General features: G+C 41.6%; 1 protein-coding gene across 3 annotated transcripts in view; it reads left to right on the top strand.

Moving 5' to 3' along the window:
* Nucleotides 1-19,587, top strand: part of DYNC2H1 (dynein cytoplasmic 2 heavy chain 1) — a 219,162-nt gene that overhangs the window by 24,157 nt on the left and 175,418 nt on the right. For all 3 annotated transcript variants that reach the window (XM_072134207.1, XM_072134209.1, XM_072134208.1), the window contains exons 20-38: nucleotides 88-215; nucleotides 1,309-1,458; nucleotides 2,218-2,423; nucleotides 2,587-2,742; nucleotides 4,999-5,113; nucleotides 6,004-6,174; nucleotides 6,936-7,318; nucleotides 7,730-7,862; nucleotides 7,942-8,059; nucleotides 9,495-9,607; nucleotides 9,934-10,053; nucleotides 11,556-11,694; nucleotides 11,845-12,053; nucleotides 14,151-14,333; nucleotides 15,198-15,380; nucleotides 15,556-15,779; nucleotides 15,876-15,991; nucleotides 16,871-17,070; nucleotides 18,001-18,265. In XM_072134207.1, the coding sequence (XP_071990308.1) occupies nucleotides 88-215; nucleotides 1,309-1,458; nucleotides 2,218-2,423; nucleotides 2,587-2,742; nucleotides 4,999-5,113; nucleotides 6,004-6,174; nucleotides 6,936-7,318; nucleotides 7,730-7,862; nucleotides 7,942-8,059; nucleotides 9,495-9,607; nucleotides 9,934-10,053; nucleotides 11,556-11,694; nucleotides 11,845-12,053; nucleotides 14,151-14,333; nucleotides 15,198-15,380; nucleotides 15,556-15,779; nucleotides 15,876-15,991; nucleotides 16,871-17,070; nucleotides 18,001-18,265 (3,312 nt within the window). The remainder of the gene's footprint in view (nucleotides 1-87; nucleotides 216-1,308; nucleotides 1,459-2,217; nucleotides 2,424-2,586; nucleotides 2,743-4,998; nucleotides 5,114-6,003; nucleotides 6,175-6,935; nucleotides 7,319-7,729; nucleotides 7,863-7,941; nucleotides 8,060-9,494; nucleotides 9,608-9,933; nucleotides 10,054-11,555; nucleotides 11,695-11,844; nucleotides 12,054-14,150; nucleotides 14,334-15,197; nucleotides 15,381-15,555; nucleotides 15,780-15,875; nucleotides 15,992-16,870; nucleotides 17,071-18,000; nucleotides 18,266-19,587) is intronic.

Raw genomic sequence — 19,587 nt, forward strand, 5'->3', positions numbered from 1 at the left:
AATAATTTTTATAGACCCTATAACTATTGCTAGAACATTATTTTCTGTTTATCCATGAATGAATTTCCTCTTTCCCTCTCTCCTCAGCTAACCTGCATGAGATTGATACCTTTGTGTCAGACGGAATGGAGATATTGTCTACCCGCCCCCAGAGCGTGGAAGAGATTGGAGAAGCCAATATGAAGCACGGAGAACTGAAGCTGAGAAAACCAGAGGTGCTGATGACTTTTTATTACTGTGTGTTATGGCGTTCAGCCATCTGAACGCAATAAATTGTTCTGTACCCTCTGGACAATCTGCTGCCATTGGGTGGGGGACAATTGTCACTCTTTTTCACTTTTCATATTTCACACTAACCTGGATTATATGAAACAAAAGAATTCTTATTATATAGATTTGTAGATACAAATAAAACCCTATTCACATATTGGGGAAAATGACACTCTGCATTTGTGTACTGTATATACTCAAGTATAAGCTGACCCGAGTATAAGCCGAGGCCCCTAATTTTACCACCAAAAACTGGGAAAACCTTTTGACTCGGGTATAAGCCGAAGGTGGATAATGCATTGGTCACAGCCCCCCCAGTATATAGCCAGCTAGCCCCTGTAATATATAGCCTGCCAGCCCCCCTGTAATATATAGCCTGCCAGCCCCTTGAAGTATATTGCCAGTCCCCCCTTTAGTATATATCGACTGCCAGCCCCCTGTAGCATATAGTTTGCCCAGAAAAAAAATAAAACTGAGTACTCACCATTCCGACGGACCGGGCAGCTCTTTTATCTTCATGTGCGTGGCAGGTCCGCGACCGCTCCATAGGCAGCGCCTCCTCATTCTTCACGTGCGTGACAGACAGAGGCTGACAGACTTTTACACTATCGGCTTTGCTATATCTCTGTTCTAACAGATATGTGCCTGCCTCCAACTTCCCCCGAATCACTTATCTGCCTGGAGTTTGCAGTTTGCAGCCTCTTTCTATGCTCATGATGTGCTGGCAGGAAGTGAATCAGTGTATGTGTCAGTGTGAGCTTCCATGTAGGGGGCGTGGCTGCAGCCACAGAGCAGTTACGCAGAAATCCAAGATGGCAGCCACCAGACCCTAAGCCATAAGTTACTGGGTCGTGTCTAGGGGCAACTGAAATTATGTACAGCAGGACTGACAGGTTGGACTTATATCTGTGAAATGCTGGATTTTGGTTCATAACAGTGAATTAGAGAATGTGTTATTTTGTTATCCTGAGTTCATATAAGAAAGGAGCCAAAGATCAATTTTCATCCACTGATTGCCTATGTAAATCACTTTTACAGATCCTGCCCTTATTCAAGGAGGCTGAAGATAAAAACCGGTTGCTGCGCTCTGTTGCAGGGGGTGGATTAGACACCATTGGTAATCTCAGAGGAAAGTGGGATAAGTTTGAATTAATGATGGAAAGTCATCAGCTGATGGTGAAAGAGCAGGTAGGTGACTGAGGATTCCCTGCTGTCTGTGGTACATGTTGATCAGTGAAAGTTCTGACCCATTCACTGCTGCCGTTTATATAAATGGAGAAATAGGAAGCATTTCTAGTCTCTGCTCCATTCTTACTCCTTTTCAGTGTGGATTGCTTATCATTGGATGACTTTGGATCACTATTACAGTGGGGTCCTTACTGGTCAGACATTGACAAGGTTTACCTATCTGCCTATTTATTCAGGATCTTCCACCTATATTGAGAATTCAAGTCTTTGTCCGATGTCTGTACAGAATAGAGTTTGCTATTTTCTCTCTCCTCCAAGTCTTGTGGAGACCTGAAAAAATCTGAAAACTCTATGACTCTACTATACAGTTGAATACAGATCCTTATTCTGGAGATAGTAACTGAGTAACTGAGTAACTGAGATTACTGGTAACACTCCCAGAGCCCCTCAGACTCATTAGCATAATTTAAAAGTGAATTTTAGAAGGAATAAAGCTATGGGTAACAAATACAAGAAAATTACCACAGTCACAGTGCCTGGTTTTCATTGGTTCTTGTGAGTCAAAACCAGTTAATGGAAAGACTTTCACTTGGTATATGTGTTCAACCACTCCATGTTTAGGCTCACAATAACTGATGCAAATCAGTGAAGATCTAAAGGAGATGTGATCCTTGAATCCATTTAAATGTACGGATTATCTTAGCTTAGTCATAATATCATGACTGCATTCTACATCCATTGATTTCCTCTTCCTTGCAGATCGAAATAATGAAGGAAAATGTGAAAACAAGGGTAAGCATTTATATGCAAGAGCTGGAAAAGTTCAAAGCCCGCTGGGACCAGTTCAAACCAAGTGACGACATTATCGAGACTGGAAAAGAGGATGTCCTGGAGAAAAGTGCTCAGTCAATAAAGGAAAAGAAGGAGGAGTTTGATGAGCTGGAAGCAACAAAGAAAAAACTTGTGTAAGTAAGAAAAAAAAAAACCTACCGGTGAAATAAATGACTTGTAGATTCCAGAAGGAATCCAAAGTACAGTATAAGTGAATCAGGTTTGTTGCTGATGTTGATTAAGGAATTATTCTCATAATTGTTATAAAATAATAAATCTATATATTTTTCCTTCCAGCGAGGACTGTCTACATTTTGACCTGGAGACTCCTGATTTGTCCCTGGCGGATGAGATACGTATTGACATTGATGGCTGCATGAAAACATGGTCTTTATTCGAGGAGTTTCACCAAGGGTTTAATGAGAAGGCGAGGGAAGACTGGATCTCTTTCAGGTATACATTGCCACCAATTTTGTTTTTAAGAAAATTCAAAAACAAATAAATTTCCTAAAAATAGTTTTAGAGACCTGTACGGGGCTGAAACTTTCAGGACTAGAGATGAGTGGACCTGAGGTTTGCGAACCCAAACGTGAACATCTTGCTCGCTCATCTGTATTCAGGACACCATTGTATCTATTACTTATACATAAGGACGATCAGGAAGTTATTCATAGTTGAGGAGAAAAAATTGGATCACAGGAAGGGAGAGTTAAAGGGCAAAGGGATCATCTAGCAATATAAAATTCCACTGGCGATAAAAGGGACTCTACAGGTTGCCCTTTAAGAGGACCTGTCACCAGATTTTGTCCCCCCTGAGTAACAATGCCTGCTGATAAAGGGTTACAAGCCCTCCCTATACCGCCTAAAATTAGCTGCCAGTGGGGCCCTGTACCTTAATTACAGCCATTTTTCTGCTATGCAAATTAACTTTTCTGACTCTTTTGTGGCAGCCTGAAAGAGGAGAAGAGTCTGAGATTCCAGTAAACCACGCCCTATTATTCTGACTGACAGCTCTGTGTCTCTTCAAATCCCTGCTCTTCCTCCTTGTACTTGTGGACCGTCTACTAATATTCAACTACAGACATATAAAGCTCTATGGATGGGAAATATTGGGCCAGATTTATCAAGCTGTCTGAAAGTCAGAATATTTCTAGTTGCACATGGCAACCAATCACAGCTCAGCTTTCATTTTACCAGTGCTCATGAATATTTTAAAGTGGAGCTGTGATTGGTTGCCATGGGGAACTAGAAATATTCTGACTTTCAGACAGCTTGATGAATCTGCCCCATTGTTGCAATAGTTTTACACGGTGCCTTGTGTTACATTCATGGGATGTAACAAGTAACATCATCACAGGTACTTTAGCCTTCTAAGAATAGCAAACTGAACACCATGCATGTGATTACATGAGATCACCGCAGCCTCCATGGAGGATGGAGAGGAGTAGAAGTCAATGGAGGCTGCTGTGACTTCATGTGGTCAGATACATGCATGGAGTACAGATTTCTATTATTAAGAGTCTAAAGTACCTGCAATGATGTCACCCTGGTCACATAATACAAACTGTGACCAGTAAGGAGGCATAAGGAGGCATGGGGAGGAGTAGATGGGACGGGCCGTCGGAGCAGGACACGGCCCCCTCTGATTCCAGTTAATATAAAATAAAAGGTGATTTATGTGCATGTAAGCAAAACAATTTTTAGACAAAAGAAGGTGTCAGTCAGTTATTAGAGCTCTATAGGAACCTGTTGCTGGCTGTACATGTGCAAATGTGGTGACAGGTTCCCTTTAATTTAATAAATGGTGACTTAATGCTCCCTGCATTGCACTTCCAGGGTGTTTCATAGAGTTGCCTGTGGTTGCATCTATTGCTAAATCTATTTTTTTTTATATGCACATTATCATTTTAAAAGCATCATTTCTAATGCACCATCTCTATTCCAGTTTGTCAGGGTAGGGGACAGGATACTGTCATTTAAGGCTGTGTGGAAGGTACAGGGTGATAAGATTAGAGCTTTTGTGGAGCACAGCAAACCTTATTTAGATATAAATATTTCTCTACATACATGGCATATATTTTCCTGAGAAAGGCATTGCTTATGATGAAGGGCACTTTATCTACAAGGTCATGTGTTTAGTTTATATGGGAACAAGATGCTTACAGGTTCTTTATAAAGGGAACCTGACAGGAGAAATTGGCCGTCTAAACCACTACCAGTATTTTGCCAAGCAGCTTAATACCTTCTAAAGTCAAGCTCTCCCACATCAGAATATCCCCTTTGAAGTGTTTGATGTCCCCTGAGTTAAGGGACATTATAACCGTCTCGCCAAAAGTCTGGTGCATGATGTCAATAAGAGTGGATGGGGAGAGCTTGACTTCAGAGCGAATCTCTGCCTCTGGGACTTTATACAACCAATTCACATCTTATTCAAAGTAGATTTTCTGGATGAGGTCACCGCACTGGACCATAGAAACATGTAACCTCTGGAAGGTGTTAAACTGGAAGGTGTTGACAAAATAGTGCTAGTGGTTTATTAGGTTGGGTTTTGCTGACAGATTCCCTTTAAATTTGGCGACCACTGTACAAGCATTGGTACATCAGCAGTTCAGGATGTAAATAGTTCTCTAACCAGTACCACACTGTTCTGTGTACATCAGATGTCTATGTCTACACTAACCAGGATCTTAACATCTTCAACATTCACAGGAGCAAATGTTACAGCTTTGAAGAATTCCTGCTGTCCTGGCATGACAGACTGAGAAAAATGGAAGAGCACACCACAATGTCTGTGAAGCTCCAGACTGAAATTGACAAATACAAGGTACGCACTTCACATATTGTTTGAAGCTACATAATACGTATCACAAGTTGAGTGACATCTGCTTTTAAACTTGTACTTTTTTGGTAACAAATAAAATAACCTAAGTAATTAAATGAATACATAATTTAATCAGTCCAATGAGACTCCCCATAGCTTTCACACAGCAGACCAGTGGCTTATTTTCAGATACCGGCATCACTGTAATTCACAAAATTACACTCTGAAGATTCTCCAGTGGACCCAGGATCTGACATAATAAAGGGTTACTTCACAAACACTCTAGACTTGAGTTTTTGCTGTCGATTGCCCAATCTGAAGCTGACAGTAGAGTTGGGACAGTGGGTTGGTGGATTTGTCTAGGACATAGATATTGATGATCTATCCAAAATATAGGTCAGCATTAGATTGAATGGAAACTGGCATCTGGTACCCCAAAATGCTCCAGATTGAAGAGACCTCAGAATCAGGATGTTCACTGTGGTTTTTTAAATTCATGACCAGGTACAGCACCATACATTGTAGAGTGGCTGTGATTGGTATTGCAACTCATCCCCATTCACTTGAATGGGTTAAGCTGCAACCAGGAAATGCAGAGCTCACTGATGCTGATCTACTAGACTGATCAACGAGGTTGCTGGGTGTTTGACCGCACCAATTTTATAGTACTGACATATCCTAAATAATTGGTCATCAGTATCTTGGAAAACTTTTTTAGTTGTGAGTTTTCTAGGATTGTTGAAGAATTTGTTGCACTTTGCTGCCCTTGACAGTTTCACACATTTACAAAAAATATAATATACGTCATGGTTTTTACTGTATTAAATGCCTTTACTTTGTACTGAATATTGCAGCACATGAAGTTTCTAGATGTACATGTGTCTTTATTATAGACGGTGGTTCCTGTGCTGAAATATGTCCGTGGCGAGCACCTGTCTCCTGATCACTGGCTCGACCTCTTCAGGCTTCTAGGACTTCCCAAGGGAACCACATTGGAAAAGTTGCTGTTTGGAGATTTGCTGAAAGTCGCTGATGTGATCATATCCAAAGCTTCTGAATTAAAAGTAAGTTTCCTTTTATTTTTTGAATTACTAAGAACTTCTCCGTATTTTATCTTGCAATTCAGTTTGCACATGTTCTGTGGTTCAGTTAAAAAAAAAACATAACTTTTAAAAGGAGTAAACAATGATTTTTTTTTTTTTTTTTTGAGAAAATCCAGTCTTTATTTTTATGCACATGATCATTCATATAATCCCATGCATCAAATTTGGCTACAAAAATAGTTTAAGGGTAATTTCACGTAAGTGTGGTCCGTCTGTGAATCACAGAGTGCAGTGTTTCAGGTACCGACCACATTGCAGAGGATGTAACTCGTTATAGTGATAGATGATACAAGGAGTCCCTACTTCCCCCATTTAACAGCGCTGTAGCCAATAGAAATGGCTTTCTTGTGGTGCAAGAAGCAGAGCTTCTGCAGTACAGCAGTTGGAAGTATAATTGAGAAGACTCCTTCTGAATGGATGTTTTATCAGCTGCCAGAGGGGAAGGAGACTGATTCAGCCCCGAGCATGCCCCATCATTACAGATAACTTATTGGTTTTCTAAATAATCCTCCAATGACTGTGCCATGTGACCATAGGCCAATCAGCTTAAAGATGTGCACTATTGTACATATAACTTTTGACCTGCTATAGATATGTTTGTGCTTGGATACATATTGTGATCTGTGTTTTATGCTCCAAATACTCCCATCATACTAACCATATGGTGGATGTAGCTCTGTGTGCACTGTATTTTACCATTTATTACTTTAACCTTTAAACAGGACCTGAACAGCCGAGCGCAAGGTGAAATCACAATCCGGGAAGCTCTCCGGGAACTGGACATCTGGGGAGCTGGTGCCGTGTTCACATTAACGGATTACGAGGATAGTCAGAAACGGACAATAAAGCTGATCAAGGACTGGAAAGACATTGTCAATCAAGTAGGAGATAACCGATGTCTCCTCCAGTCTCTGAAGGACTCTCCCTATTACAAAGGCTTTGAGGATAAGGTGTCCATTTGGGAGAAGAAGCTGGCAGAGCTGGATGAATACTTGCAGAATCTAAACCAGATACAGAGGAAATGGGTGTATTTGGAGCCCATCTTTGGTCGTGGTGCCCTCCCTAGAGAGGAAGCTCGCTTTAACAGAGTTGATGAAGACTTCCGGTACGTGTAGTAATTTTTTTTTTCCCAAACTCTTGGATCCTCAATGATAATGCAACAGGGGGCTACCTTGCCCCCTATGAATGGTGCAGAAGCTCCCACTGGTGCTACCGCCTCATTCATACCTGTAGGACTACTGGAGATAGCTGAGTGGTGTAATTGGCTTCTCTTTGACATGACAGTCCCATAGCAATGAATTGTGGGGCAGTGTGGTCGCACAATCTGCTCTTCTATTCACACTGGATCCCCATTTTGCTCATCGTGGAGATCCCAGCCAGGGGACCCTTGATCAGACCCTCTGTAAATAGGGTATAACATGTAGCAACTTTAATGCTCCTTTAATATATTCAACTTGGTAAAAATTTTTGGCCTTTAACTTTTTGTATCTCATCTCTGTATGTTTCATCTTTACAGGTCAATTATGTCAGACATTAAAAGAGACAACAGAGTGACAATGTTGACGTCACGGGTCGGGATAAGAAACTCATTGATCACGATCCTCGATCAGCTCCAGAGATGCCAGAAGTCTCTGAACGAGTTTCTGGAGGTATATAGTGCAGCGATCAGTCATTACCTGTGTAGATTATGAAGCTTTGGAATCACATCCCATGTTTTTGTTTTCAAAGGAAAAGCGATCGGCCTTCCCTCGGTTCTACTTCATTGGAGACGACGACTTACTGGAAATACTGGGGCAGTCAACCAACCCAGCTGTAATCCAATCTCACCTCAAGAAACTTTTTGCTGGTAAAATGTTTAAATTTTTGTCCTTTATCACTGCCAGTAGTATTGCTAATTTGTTCATCCATATCTTGGGTTTGTGGGATGGTTAAATAGTGTTCTTAACTCGTATAACGATTGAATGATACAATAGAAAATTCTGTCACCTTTTGAGCATTGAGTGTGTCACCTCTGAGACACTCGCTGATCCTAAAAATGAAAATGGTTAGGCCTCATGCACATAAATGTGTGCAGAAATGGGCGCAAATGCGAAAATTTGCAGCCCGTTTCTGATCGATGAAGATTGGCACTGGAATTGGAGGAATAGGACTATATTGTCTTGGTCATTGTTACCTTTGCACAATAGACCTCTATGGCTGCTAACCGCAATTTGTGCCCCATATACAACCGTGTGGCATTACAGCACCCTTTCACTGCCGCCTCTTTACTTTTTTCGAACACGGCATCGCACCACAGAGCAAATGCAGGACTCATCAATACAAGTGAATAGGGACAAATTCAGTTATGTGCAAAGCTTTTCTGCATGGAAGGCGGCACAAAAGAAATGCAGTGCTGGATTCCTTTGATTCTCATCAATAGAATTCCCTTTGGTTGGAGCCACTAACAACCTTTTTATAAAATATCCCCTTTAAGTTGGTTGTTTTCCTTATGTGCTTTTAACTCCAGCATAGCGACTTCTTCTACACCTGGACTGTTTGATGGACACCAACAACACCCCATTGATCACATTGACTAATTTGGGGTTCATTTCTCTGCCCCAGTACACTTGTCATTGATAGGGTGAGAGTGACATGAATCAAACATCCAAGTATAATACATTGATCTATTCTTCTCTGCACTATTTAAAGAAATTAGGGCAGCACGGTGGCTTAGTGGTTAGCATTACAGCCTTACATCGCTGGGGACATGGGTTCAAGTCCCAGGGTCAACATCTGCAAAGAGTTTGTATGTTCTCTCCTTGTTTGTGTGGGTTTCCTCTGGGTCCTCCGGTTTCCTCCCACACTCCAATAAAACATACTGATAGGTTGATTAGATTGGGGACAGGGACTGATTTGGCAAACTCTGCTGCGCTGCTTAATCTGTGTCCTATATAAATAAAGGAATTATTATTAATTATTATTATTAAAATTCACACTAGATGCTTAGTATAAATTGGATCAAACTATGTAAACTCACTTTACACGTTTGTATATTGTACAGTATATGCTGCCACCACAGCAGCTTGGTGCCTTTAGGGAGGGGGCGACCCAGTAGCCGATCAACCCAAGCTGTCAGGCTATGCCTCGCGGCTCTGTGTCACCACCGCACAGACATAGTACCACAAGAACGGCACCCACCATGCTGCACCACATGGGGATAGTTATCTGTATGCTTTGGGGGAAATAGGAACATTGTTGAACCTTACTCTGACTAACATCTCTGATATATGGCTTGTATTTAGGAGTGAACAGCGTTGAGTTTGATAAAGACTTCAAGCATATCATTGCCATGAAATCCCTGGAAGGAGAAGTCGTTCCCTTGATAAACAAAGTTCAGGTTTTGAGCGATGTAGAGGTAAGATGTACAGATTTTTAAATTGTTGTACTATCTTTTATAGTTATTTCCTATCTTGTGGATACAGGCAGTCCCCGGGTTACGTACAAGATAGGGACTGGAGGGTTGTACTTAAGTTGAATTTGTATGTAAGTCGGAACACCAGCGAACGCTTCCATGGATACACGCTCATCCTCCGTCTTAATTAAATTAGTGAAAAATGGATCCTAGTGGAGTCCAATTGTTGGAACCCTGTTGATAGGGAAAAACTTTAATATTTTGTATAGCCTTTTTAAATTATTACAGACCATTGCCTTCCTGCTCATCATACCACTTGTTTTCTGCAGATCTGGTTAAGCAATCTGGCCATTCAGATGAAGTCCACATTGCAGACATTACTGGTAGAGTGTGTGGCAGCAGGGAAGAAGTCTCATGGTACTATAGATCCTCTCCGCTTCCCTTCTCAGGTAGGTTACATTTCTGAGTATTTTTCATTGTGTCTATACATATACATATAGTATTGCTGTGCGGTATGATAATAAGACAGTGATCCACATTTATAAAAACTAGCGCAGTCTGTACTGTGTGCAGTTTGCCCGAGGAGTGTGCAGGGTTGTGAGAGATTAAAGGGGTTGTCCGAGGGTATAAAAAAAACCTTTGGGTGGTTGGAATGGGGTGGGTTAAAAAAAAATAAACATGTACATGCCTCCGCAGTTCTTTCTGGCCTTCAGCACTGCGATCTCACTGGTCTGTACCTCATGTACACAGACGGGCATGGAAGCCGCTCTGCTCAGCTGCTGATCAGCCAAGGTGGGATCGCAGTGCTGGACGCTAGGAGGTAAGTACATGTTAAATTTTTTTAACCCTCCCCCTCCCAAGGGTTTTTTATACTTTCGGACAATCCCTTAAATCAAAACTGGTGCACGGTCTTCATTAATCTGGAGCCCCCTGCACTGCTTGGGAAGCGTGCACCATTTAAAAAAAAAATTTTTCGTGCACTTTCGGCGCACATCCGTAATAATAATTGTGGTACAAACTCCGACTAAGAACTAACACTCCCTTTAGGTGAGCACTTTTTCTGACACAGAGCAGCCGCGACACCAAACTGGCGCAGACACGTTATAAATACAAGGCAGTTTGCATGTTCTTTTTGGTGTAAAGTCAGACAGAAAACTAAAAACTGGCGCAAACGCTTTAATAAATGTGGGCCTATGTGTCCCGTCTCGGGGGTACCCATTATGCCAAAGGTTCCCATGTACTTAAGATAGCTTTAAGGGGGTTCCCATGAAGACAAGTCAGATAAGTAGGATAGGGCCTAACTTGCTGATCAGTGGGGCTCTCAGTGCTGAGAATAATGGAGCAGACAACCGTGCTTGACCGCTCTGCTCCATTAATCTCTATGGAGCTGACGGAAATTGCCGAGCGCCACGCTCACAGATCTCCGTCAGCGACATAGAGATTAATGGAGCAGAACAGTCATGCGCGGCCGTCTGCTCCATCACTCTCATGATGTGATGGCCGACCCCTCGTTTTTAGCGATCTTTGGGGGTCTCAGCACTGAGACCCCAAATAATCAGCAAGTTTGCCCCTATCCCGTGGATAGGTTCCTAACTTATCATTGTGGGAAAACCCCTTTAAAGTCGGCGGCTTTGGCTGACCATTCAATGGATAAAGAACCCCCTGGCTCTCCTCAGACTTTGGATGTCAGTAAAGATAAGGAATGGACAAGATATAATATAAATGCCTGATCCTTTTGCTCCCTGGAGATAAGCCTCTGCCAGAGGAAATCAGTTCGCTGTACCTTTTGTAAAATTACATGTCGTCTTTGAATGATCTGGGGAGCCCTCGTTGGGCATCAAGGGAACCCATGGTTCTGCACTATAGACTTGGGCAATTGGGTTTCAGATGCTTTTCAAATTCTGCACACAAAGAAGAAACATGCCTCAACTTGTATATTTTTTTGTATTAGATCCTGTGCCTAGCTGAACAGATTCAGTTCACAGAAGATGTGGAGAATGCCATACGGGGTTATAACCTCCATGAGGTAGAAATAGAGCTGAAAGCTAAGCTTGAGCACTACACCAGTATTGATGATACCTCAGGGGCAGGTAAAGTGCACTACAAATTACAGAAATGAACTGTGACTACCTATGGGTTATGCTCTTTTATATTACACTCACTGTCAGTTCTAACATGGAGGTGGAAATGGCTGCAAATATGAGAACTGTGATGTAGCTGCTCTTCTGTATTCACTGTAGATGATTCCGGAATATTAGAACTGAAACTGAAAGCGCTGATCCTGGACGTCATCCATAACATTGATGTGGTGAAGCAGCTGATCCAGGCTCAGGTCCATGGTGTCGATGATTGGGCATGGAAGAAACAGCTGCGATTCTATATGAAGTCAGATAAGAAGTGTTATGTGCAGATGGTTGATGCGGAGATAGAGTACACGTATGAATATCAGGTATCTCATCCTTATCCATCTCTCTCCATGTTGTTTCACTGGAATAACTCATGTAGTTTAGTACTAGTACAACGCAAGCCGGGTCCCGGTGCATGGAGAGGGCTCACTGGCAAAGGCTTACCGGTAAGCTTCTGCCTCCTTTGTTTTCCCGATGAGTGCCGCCGGCAATCGGGGAGCGGCGATCCGTCGCCATGACAGCTTCGGTCTTCCGAGGCTGTCTCGTTCTAACCCATTCATTACAATGTGCTATCAGCACATCCCCATATACTGCTACGGTTAAAGTACCCTAGAGAGTCTGAAAAATAGTAAAAGTAAAAATTAAAAAAAGTTTAAAAAAAAAATTATAATAAAAAAACCTAAAAATTCAAATCACCACCCTTTCCCTAGAACTGATATAAATATTAATAAACAGTAAAAATCATAAACACATTAGGTATCGCCACGTCCACGTTCCCACATTCCCAATATATCAAAATATAATAACAGGTTTTCACTGTGTTTTACCCTGTAACAGAAAATAGCGCCCAAAGTCAAAAATGGCACTTTTTTGCCATTTTGAAAAATAAAAAAAAAAAATCTATAAAAAGTGATCAAAAGGTTGCACAGTTCTAAAAGTTATCGCAAAGAAAACGTCAAAAGTCGCAAAAAAATGACACCACCCACAGTTCCGTACACCAAAGTATGAAAAAGTTATTGGCGCCAGAAGATGGCAAATTTTTTAAAAAATTTTGTACGGGAGGTTTTTATTTTTGTAAATGTATGAAAACATTATAAAACGTACACAAATTTGTTATCACCGTGATCGCACCGACCCAAAGAATAAAGTAGACATGTCATTTATGGCGCACAGTGAATTTTTTTTCCCGCTTCCCAGTACACGGCAAGAAATATTAAATACTGTCACTATGAAGTGCAATTTATCATGCAGAAAATAAGCCATCACGGAGCTCTTTATGTGGAAAAATAAAAAACTTATTGATTTTTGAAGATGGTGATTGAAAAATGGAAGTGAAAAAACTAAAAAGGGCTTAAAAAGTCATTAAGAGGTTAAACATGTTGTAATGTAACATCAAGATGCATCGCTTATCTATCACTGGAAGCCAATATAAATGGGTCGGTAATAAAAGCATACAGTGAATACAGACACCCGTTTTCTTCCCGACTGATGGGTCGGGAAGTTATTTCATAAAAAGAAGTTCAGATATATCTTCCAACAAGAAGCAATTCTCAAAATGCACCTGCGCTGATACTATACACCCTCACTATGACACAAGATCTACCCTAACTCCTCCTCAGTATGTTGGCGGAACTGCAAAAAATGAAGGAGTCCTACTCCACACACTAGGGAGTTGTGATTATTAACAGATTAACCAAGAAAGAGGTTTCCAAGTCACCAGCCCAAGCTCTCCTTCTGATAAACCCTTCAACGACTCGTGATGTATTAGCACGTCACGGGTCAGCTGCATGGAGAGGGCTCCCAGGCTCAGCCCTGTCCACAGCCGGTAAGTCTTTGCTGCATATTGCATGTGTTAACATGGTGTTAACACTGTTAGCGGTGTTAACTGCAGTTTAATTAGGCAAATCTCTCTTCAGCTGTTGCAATGCGTTTTTAAACGCATGCGTTAAACGCGACGTGATACCGCACCCTCAAAGTGTCAGCAAGTATTGACAGCCCCAGCCTACTTCTTTCTGCCTTCCTTACTCCACTCCAGAATCATAAATAGGGAGTCCTGTTGATTGATCTTATGCTATGCTGATCTGTCGGTGAAGCTGTTCTGTATAGCGGCCACTGACAATGAATTTCCTACCGATTTTCTTGGTGGAAAGGTTACAGTTGGGTAATTGCTATGACTCACGTTTTGAATATATATTTTATTAGAAAGCCTAACAAAATTCATTGTTTTTCACGTCCTAGTGCCGCATACACTGTACAGAATTTGATATTTTCTCTGTTCAGTAGTGATGTTTGTTCCTTCAATGTTGGCAGCCCATGTACACCATATATAATACAGAAATAACCAAACATACTAAGAAATGTAATGATAATATGCTGATGGTGAATTTGCATTAATATGCCTTTTTTTATTCCTGATTTAGGGCAACGCTCCCAAGTTAGTGTACACCCCTCTTACTGACAAGTGCTACCTCACTCTGACCCAGGCCATAAAGAGTGGCTTGGGAGGAAATCCTTATGGTCCTGCTGGGACTGGTAAAACTGAATCTGTCAAGGCGTTGGGGGTACTTCTTGGAAGACAAGTGTTGGTTTTCAACTGTGATGAGGTGAGAATATGGAAATGTGAGTTTCTACTTGTTTATCCCAGTGATTTCAGTACTTGGGTAATACATGGAGTATTGCATTATTTGTCTCACTACTGAGCCCCTTGTTAAGAGCACTCAGACTTTTCTCCAGCAATAAGATACCTTAGATCTGCGCTGAGTAACTGTTCTCTTGCTCGTGCTTGACAATGAGACTGCATGCACACTACTGTATGGGGGATGTATGTACGGTCGCAATATTGCGACCCTACATACGTCCCCCATAGATGCCAATGGCCGTATGAAGCGTACCACTCCGTATACGGGAAAAATATAGGACATATCCTACCTTTCCCAGTGTTACGGCCCATACGCTTTGTCTCTCTATGGAAAAGGGAGGGGTCACCCCTTCTCCACTCCATGGTGCTACAGCCCGGCGGGCATACGTCTGTGTGCATGTGGACTTAGTCGTTGCAGAAAGCCTTCCCCTCTGCTCCTTTAGTACCTTCTCCCCTTGCACAGTGTAACAGCCTGTGTAGCTACTGCATAGTGGGGCTCTTGCGTGCCCCCTCCCCCCCCCCAAAACCCTTTATTTGCATAATTCAAAAAGTTGAATTGAGAAAGAAATAGGCCATGGATAACAGATATAAGAAGATAGCACAGTACGGTGCCTGGACCTATGAGTAAGTGTCCCTGCTTTATCACGATGGATTTTAATTGTCGATTTCCATTAAACACGCACTCATTGTATTACTTGTATAATACACCGAAATACTTCTTCACTGTAGTATATCAGCAGGACAATGCAGACTGTGCTACCGGACGTATTGCATGTATTAGAAGGCTGTATGTAAGTAGTGAGGAAGCATCCTCTCTATTTCCCTCCAGGGCATTGATGTGAAGTCTATGGGGAGAATATTTGTCGGCTTGGTGAAATGTGGAGCTTGGGGTTGCTTTGATGAATTTAATAGACTTGAAGAAGCCGTGCTGTCTGCGGTGTCCATGCAGATCCAAACCATTCAGGATTCCCTAAAGAACCACAGAGCTACCTGCGAGCTCCTGGGGAAAGAGGTAGGGGAACCCTGGTGTTGATTCATTGCTTACCTGTTTTGTGGACTTTTTTCATACTTTTTTAAAAATTTCCACCAAATAATTTTTCTTATTTGGTGTAAACTTTATAAACCCTGCCAAAAATTAGGGTCCGACCTGTTTTGTATTAACAAACTTTTTTTCATTTTATGTTCAGGTGGAGTTGGACCCTAATTCTGGCATCTTCATAACTATGAATCCTGCTGGCAAGGGCTATGGTGGGCGACAGAAGCTTCCCGATAACCTAAAACAGCTGTTCCGCCCGGTGGCCATGTCCCGACCTGACAATGAGCTCATCGCTGAGGTTATTCTGTACTCCGAAGGTTTCAAGGAAGCAAAGGCACTGGGTCGCAAACTAGTGGCAATCTTTAACCTAGCAAGGTAACTACACTTATTGTGAGATTGTAGATCAAAAGGGGCTGTACTCTCTGGATAGCCCTATGAATATTCCTAATAATGCTTTTTGTTGCATTCCAGGGAATTGTTAACACCCCAACAGCACTATGACTGGGGATTAAGAGCCCTGAAGACGGTCCTGAGGGGTTGTGGGAATCTCCTGCAGCCATTAAAGAAGAATGGAGCAAAGCTGAATAGTAAGATTTATCTTTTTGTGATAGGATCAAAGTAGGTTGAAAAAAAGACGGCGATCCATCAAGTGCAAAATATAATCCTGTTCATCCAGGGAAGGCAAGAAAACCCTATAAGGCTGATGTCAGTAGACCCATCCAGGCATGGGCATTGTGTTAGAGAGATGTAGAGGAGATTAGCTGGTTGAATCCTACTAGCCTCTAAGTTATAGGGATCTTCACTATTTACCATATTGGTTACATTTATTATATACTTAGCACTTACTGAGCCAAAATACCTTATCACATGTCTGAGCCTCCATTTGGTAAAAATCTGTATTGTCTGCCGTTGCTCTGTTGGAGAGTCCATACCTGCTCAGAGGACTCTGTTCCTCCTCTCCTCGCAAAAACTGAGCCTTCTAGTGGGTAGAGAGGTTTTAAGAACAAGCAAACATGGATGCATTTTGGGAGGTGTCATTTTTTCCAAAGCTGTAATTTACACATATTCTGAGTTCTGGTGTAGATCACGCTGTTGCACCCCCTGCTGTTTATTTTGATTCCTGTTTAGAACATCCACCTATTGTATTCAGAGCTGGTGGTCACACATGCTCAGTAACTCCGTCCTATCTGTACATGGGCAGTCATGCCTCCTGCTATAGTGCAGACTGGCAATAATACAAGTGGCTTCTTGTCACCAGCCTTGATAGATGGATGCTATGAGAGGAAATGTACTCCAGCGGGAACATAATACGCAAGAAACAGTAATACCTAGAAAACTATTGTACAATATGAAATAACCCATAGCATGACCATGATACTTCTGATGCCTTGATGCATTTCAATGGTAATAAGCTTTAATATACCCTCATAAAATCTATCCACCTTACTAGTCTTCTTACCTTCCAGTCAGTGAAAGCCACATTGTGGTGCAGGCTCTGAGGCTCAATACCATGTCCAAGCTGACGTTTGCTGACTGCTCCCGTTGCGACGCTTTGATCAAGGATGTTTTCCCTGGAATCGATTTTAAAGATGTGGAGTACGTAGAGTTAAGTGCAGCCCTACAGCAAGCCTTCGAGGAAGCCAATCTAGAAATCATACCAAGTCAAGTAAGTTCATTTATTTACCATGAGAAATTACATTACTGATGGGACCCCAACACATAAATGTTGGTTTTAGAAGGAAGGAGGCCATGGATAACAAATATAAGAAGATTTCCACAGTCACGGAGACTGGATCTACGTGCCCCTGGTTTAACATGCGTAATTTTTTGAAATTCTTTTTATTAATAATTTAAAGAAGGGGTAATATCTCTCAGCAACTCTATTTATTTATTTATTTTTTTTATTAAGTTTTTTTTTTTTTAATGGTTCTTTTAAGCTTTAATGTGTTAAAACTTTTAACACCACGTTACCCGGACATGTTGCTGGATGCTTTACACCCCTAGTAACTACATAATGCTGGTATTGGCCATGTTAAGCCCATTAAGCAATGTGTTCAGGTTATGTGGAGCTGCTAAACAGAGGATGCTGAACCTAAAGTTCAGCTCCGCTAATCTGAAGTTGTAATATGTGATGTATGAGTGTCACTTGTAAAAGCTGAAAACCACTTGAAGCAGCAGTTGTTTTAAAGGGATTTCTGATACGAATTATGTATCTTAGATCACATGTGACCCTAGAATTGAGGCATGATAACTAGTATAGCGGAGTCCTGCATCCTACTTAGCATGAAGGTAGTGGGGAGGATTTTGTATGGAGCAGAGGTCAGTTGAGCATAGGCCATGCCGAGTGTATGGCATCTCTAAGTATACCTGCAGAGCATGGTCACATGCCACATAGGTTTACGTTTTATAGAATCATTATTGGCTATGTGGTTACATCTTGAATGATCAGTCAGGCAGAGTACTGATCCATAGTCAAGACACCCCTAGCAGCTTAGTAGAGCTGAAGAAGGTAAATAAGCACTCCTGTCCCTTCATTTCATTGTTTACTGTGAACTCCCACCAATAAAAACTAACTTACCTGTTCTGTTTTACACAGATTAAGAAAGCTCTGGAGCTATACGAACAGTTGCGACAAAGAATGGGAGTAGTAATCGTTGGACCAAGCGGTGCCGGCAAGTCCACCCTATGGCGCATGTTACGAGCCGCACTTGGGAAGACGGGAAAGGTTGTAAAACAGTTTACCATGAACCCCAAAGCTATGCCCAGACACCAGCTCCTCGGGCACATAGACATGGATACCAGAGAGTGGTCAGACGGAGTCCTCACCAACAGCGCACGTCAAGTGGTGAGAGAGCCACAAGGTAAAGTCATCATTCATTATGGAGCGCCATCAAAATGAAATCAATAATTTAGAGTTTTGGATATTTCCTCCTAGTGTTAAACCCTTCTTACTGACAGGGAACACAATATTTGTATCAGTCTGTACTTCCTTGTATTTGACTGTCCGGCTCTGCCAAAAAGCTTTACATGAATCTGCAAGAATTGAGAAAACTTTTCAGAAAAGCTGTCTTTTATAAGAAGACTAAGATGGCTAAATGCAGCTTTTCCAATACGTTTTATTGGGGTTTATAAGTTTTCTAATCCAATAAGCAGTTTATTGGGGTGTCAGGTTTCAACACAGCTTTGCAATTATAATAAGACCGGTTTATAAGCTATGAAGGGAACCTTTCAAGTCAAGGTAACCCCTTGTTTTATCCTAAACAATAAAGTTACCATAAAGCTGGAGTGAAAAACATATTGAAAAGGAACATTTTCACATTGATCACATGACTCCAATACGCCTTGGATGATCAACTTTTCCAGTCTGGAATTTAATTGCGATTCAATTACTGAATCTTAACATTTGCTATATAATCTATTATGTCCCGTCATGTCGCAGATTGTACAGCAGAAAATGTACCTAGATTCTGCCTCTCATTGATAACCTTTGTAGATAGAGCTTGTCATGACTGATTGAACCACGGCAAGTGGCTGCGAGCAGGTTACTCCCATTGTATGACAAATCTGATCCAAAAAATCTCAGTGGGAATATATTTCTATTATCCAGTACTTGTGTTACTTCTACTTTCAATTGACTCCAGGACAAGCAGCAGCGTCTCAGGTACAAAGTAGCAAACCCTTGTTGTTTTTGTATCCTGTGTTCTGTGTCTTGTAGGTTTACTCTCTTTTCTTTAAAACGTAACTCCAAAATTACCTGGCCAAAAATAGTTTTAGCATTGCTGACTAGGGTCTTTGTCAACAATTCCAACAATACCTATATCATGCTCCTGGCTTCTTCCTTGCCTGAGTCAGCCTTATATCTCTATTAGTCCTACTTGTAAAATCCTCTCCAGCTTCTCCAGAAGTGGATGGGCATCAGCTAAGGGAATTTAGGCCAGAGTAACTTTCCCTCGCTTCCTATAATGCTGTGCGGTTCATATGCACTAGCACTAGGAGCTCAGCCGGTCTGGACACAAAATCGTGGGCTGAAGCCTCTATACTGTGTTACTGCTGTACAAAACAGATGTGATCACAGATAAATTCAATGTCTGTTTAACATCCTCACATTCATACTAATGTGTATTACAGTTACAGTGATCTATACAGATAGATCTATAATGTATTACAGCCTTATGACTATTAT

The sequence above is a fragment of the Engystomops pustulosus genome, chromosome 2, assembly GCF_040894005.1.
Source record: "Engystomops pustulosus chromosome 2, aEngPut4.maternal, whole genome shotgun sequence".
Lineage (NCBI taxonomy): Eukaryota > Metazoa > Chordata > Amphibia > Anura > Leptodactylidae > Engystomops > Engystomops pustulosus.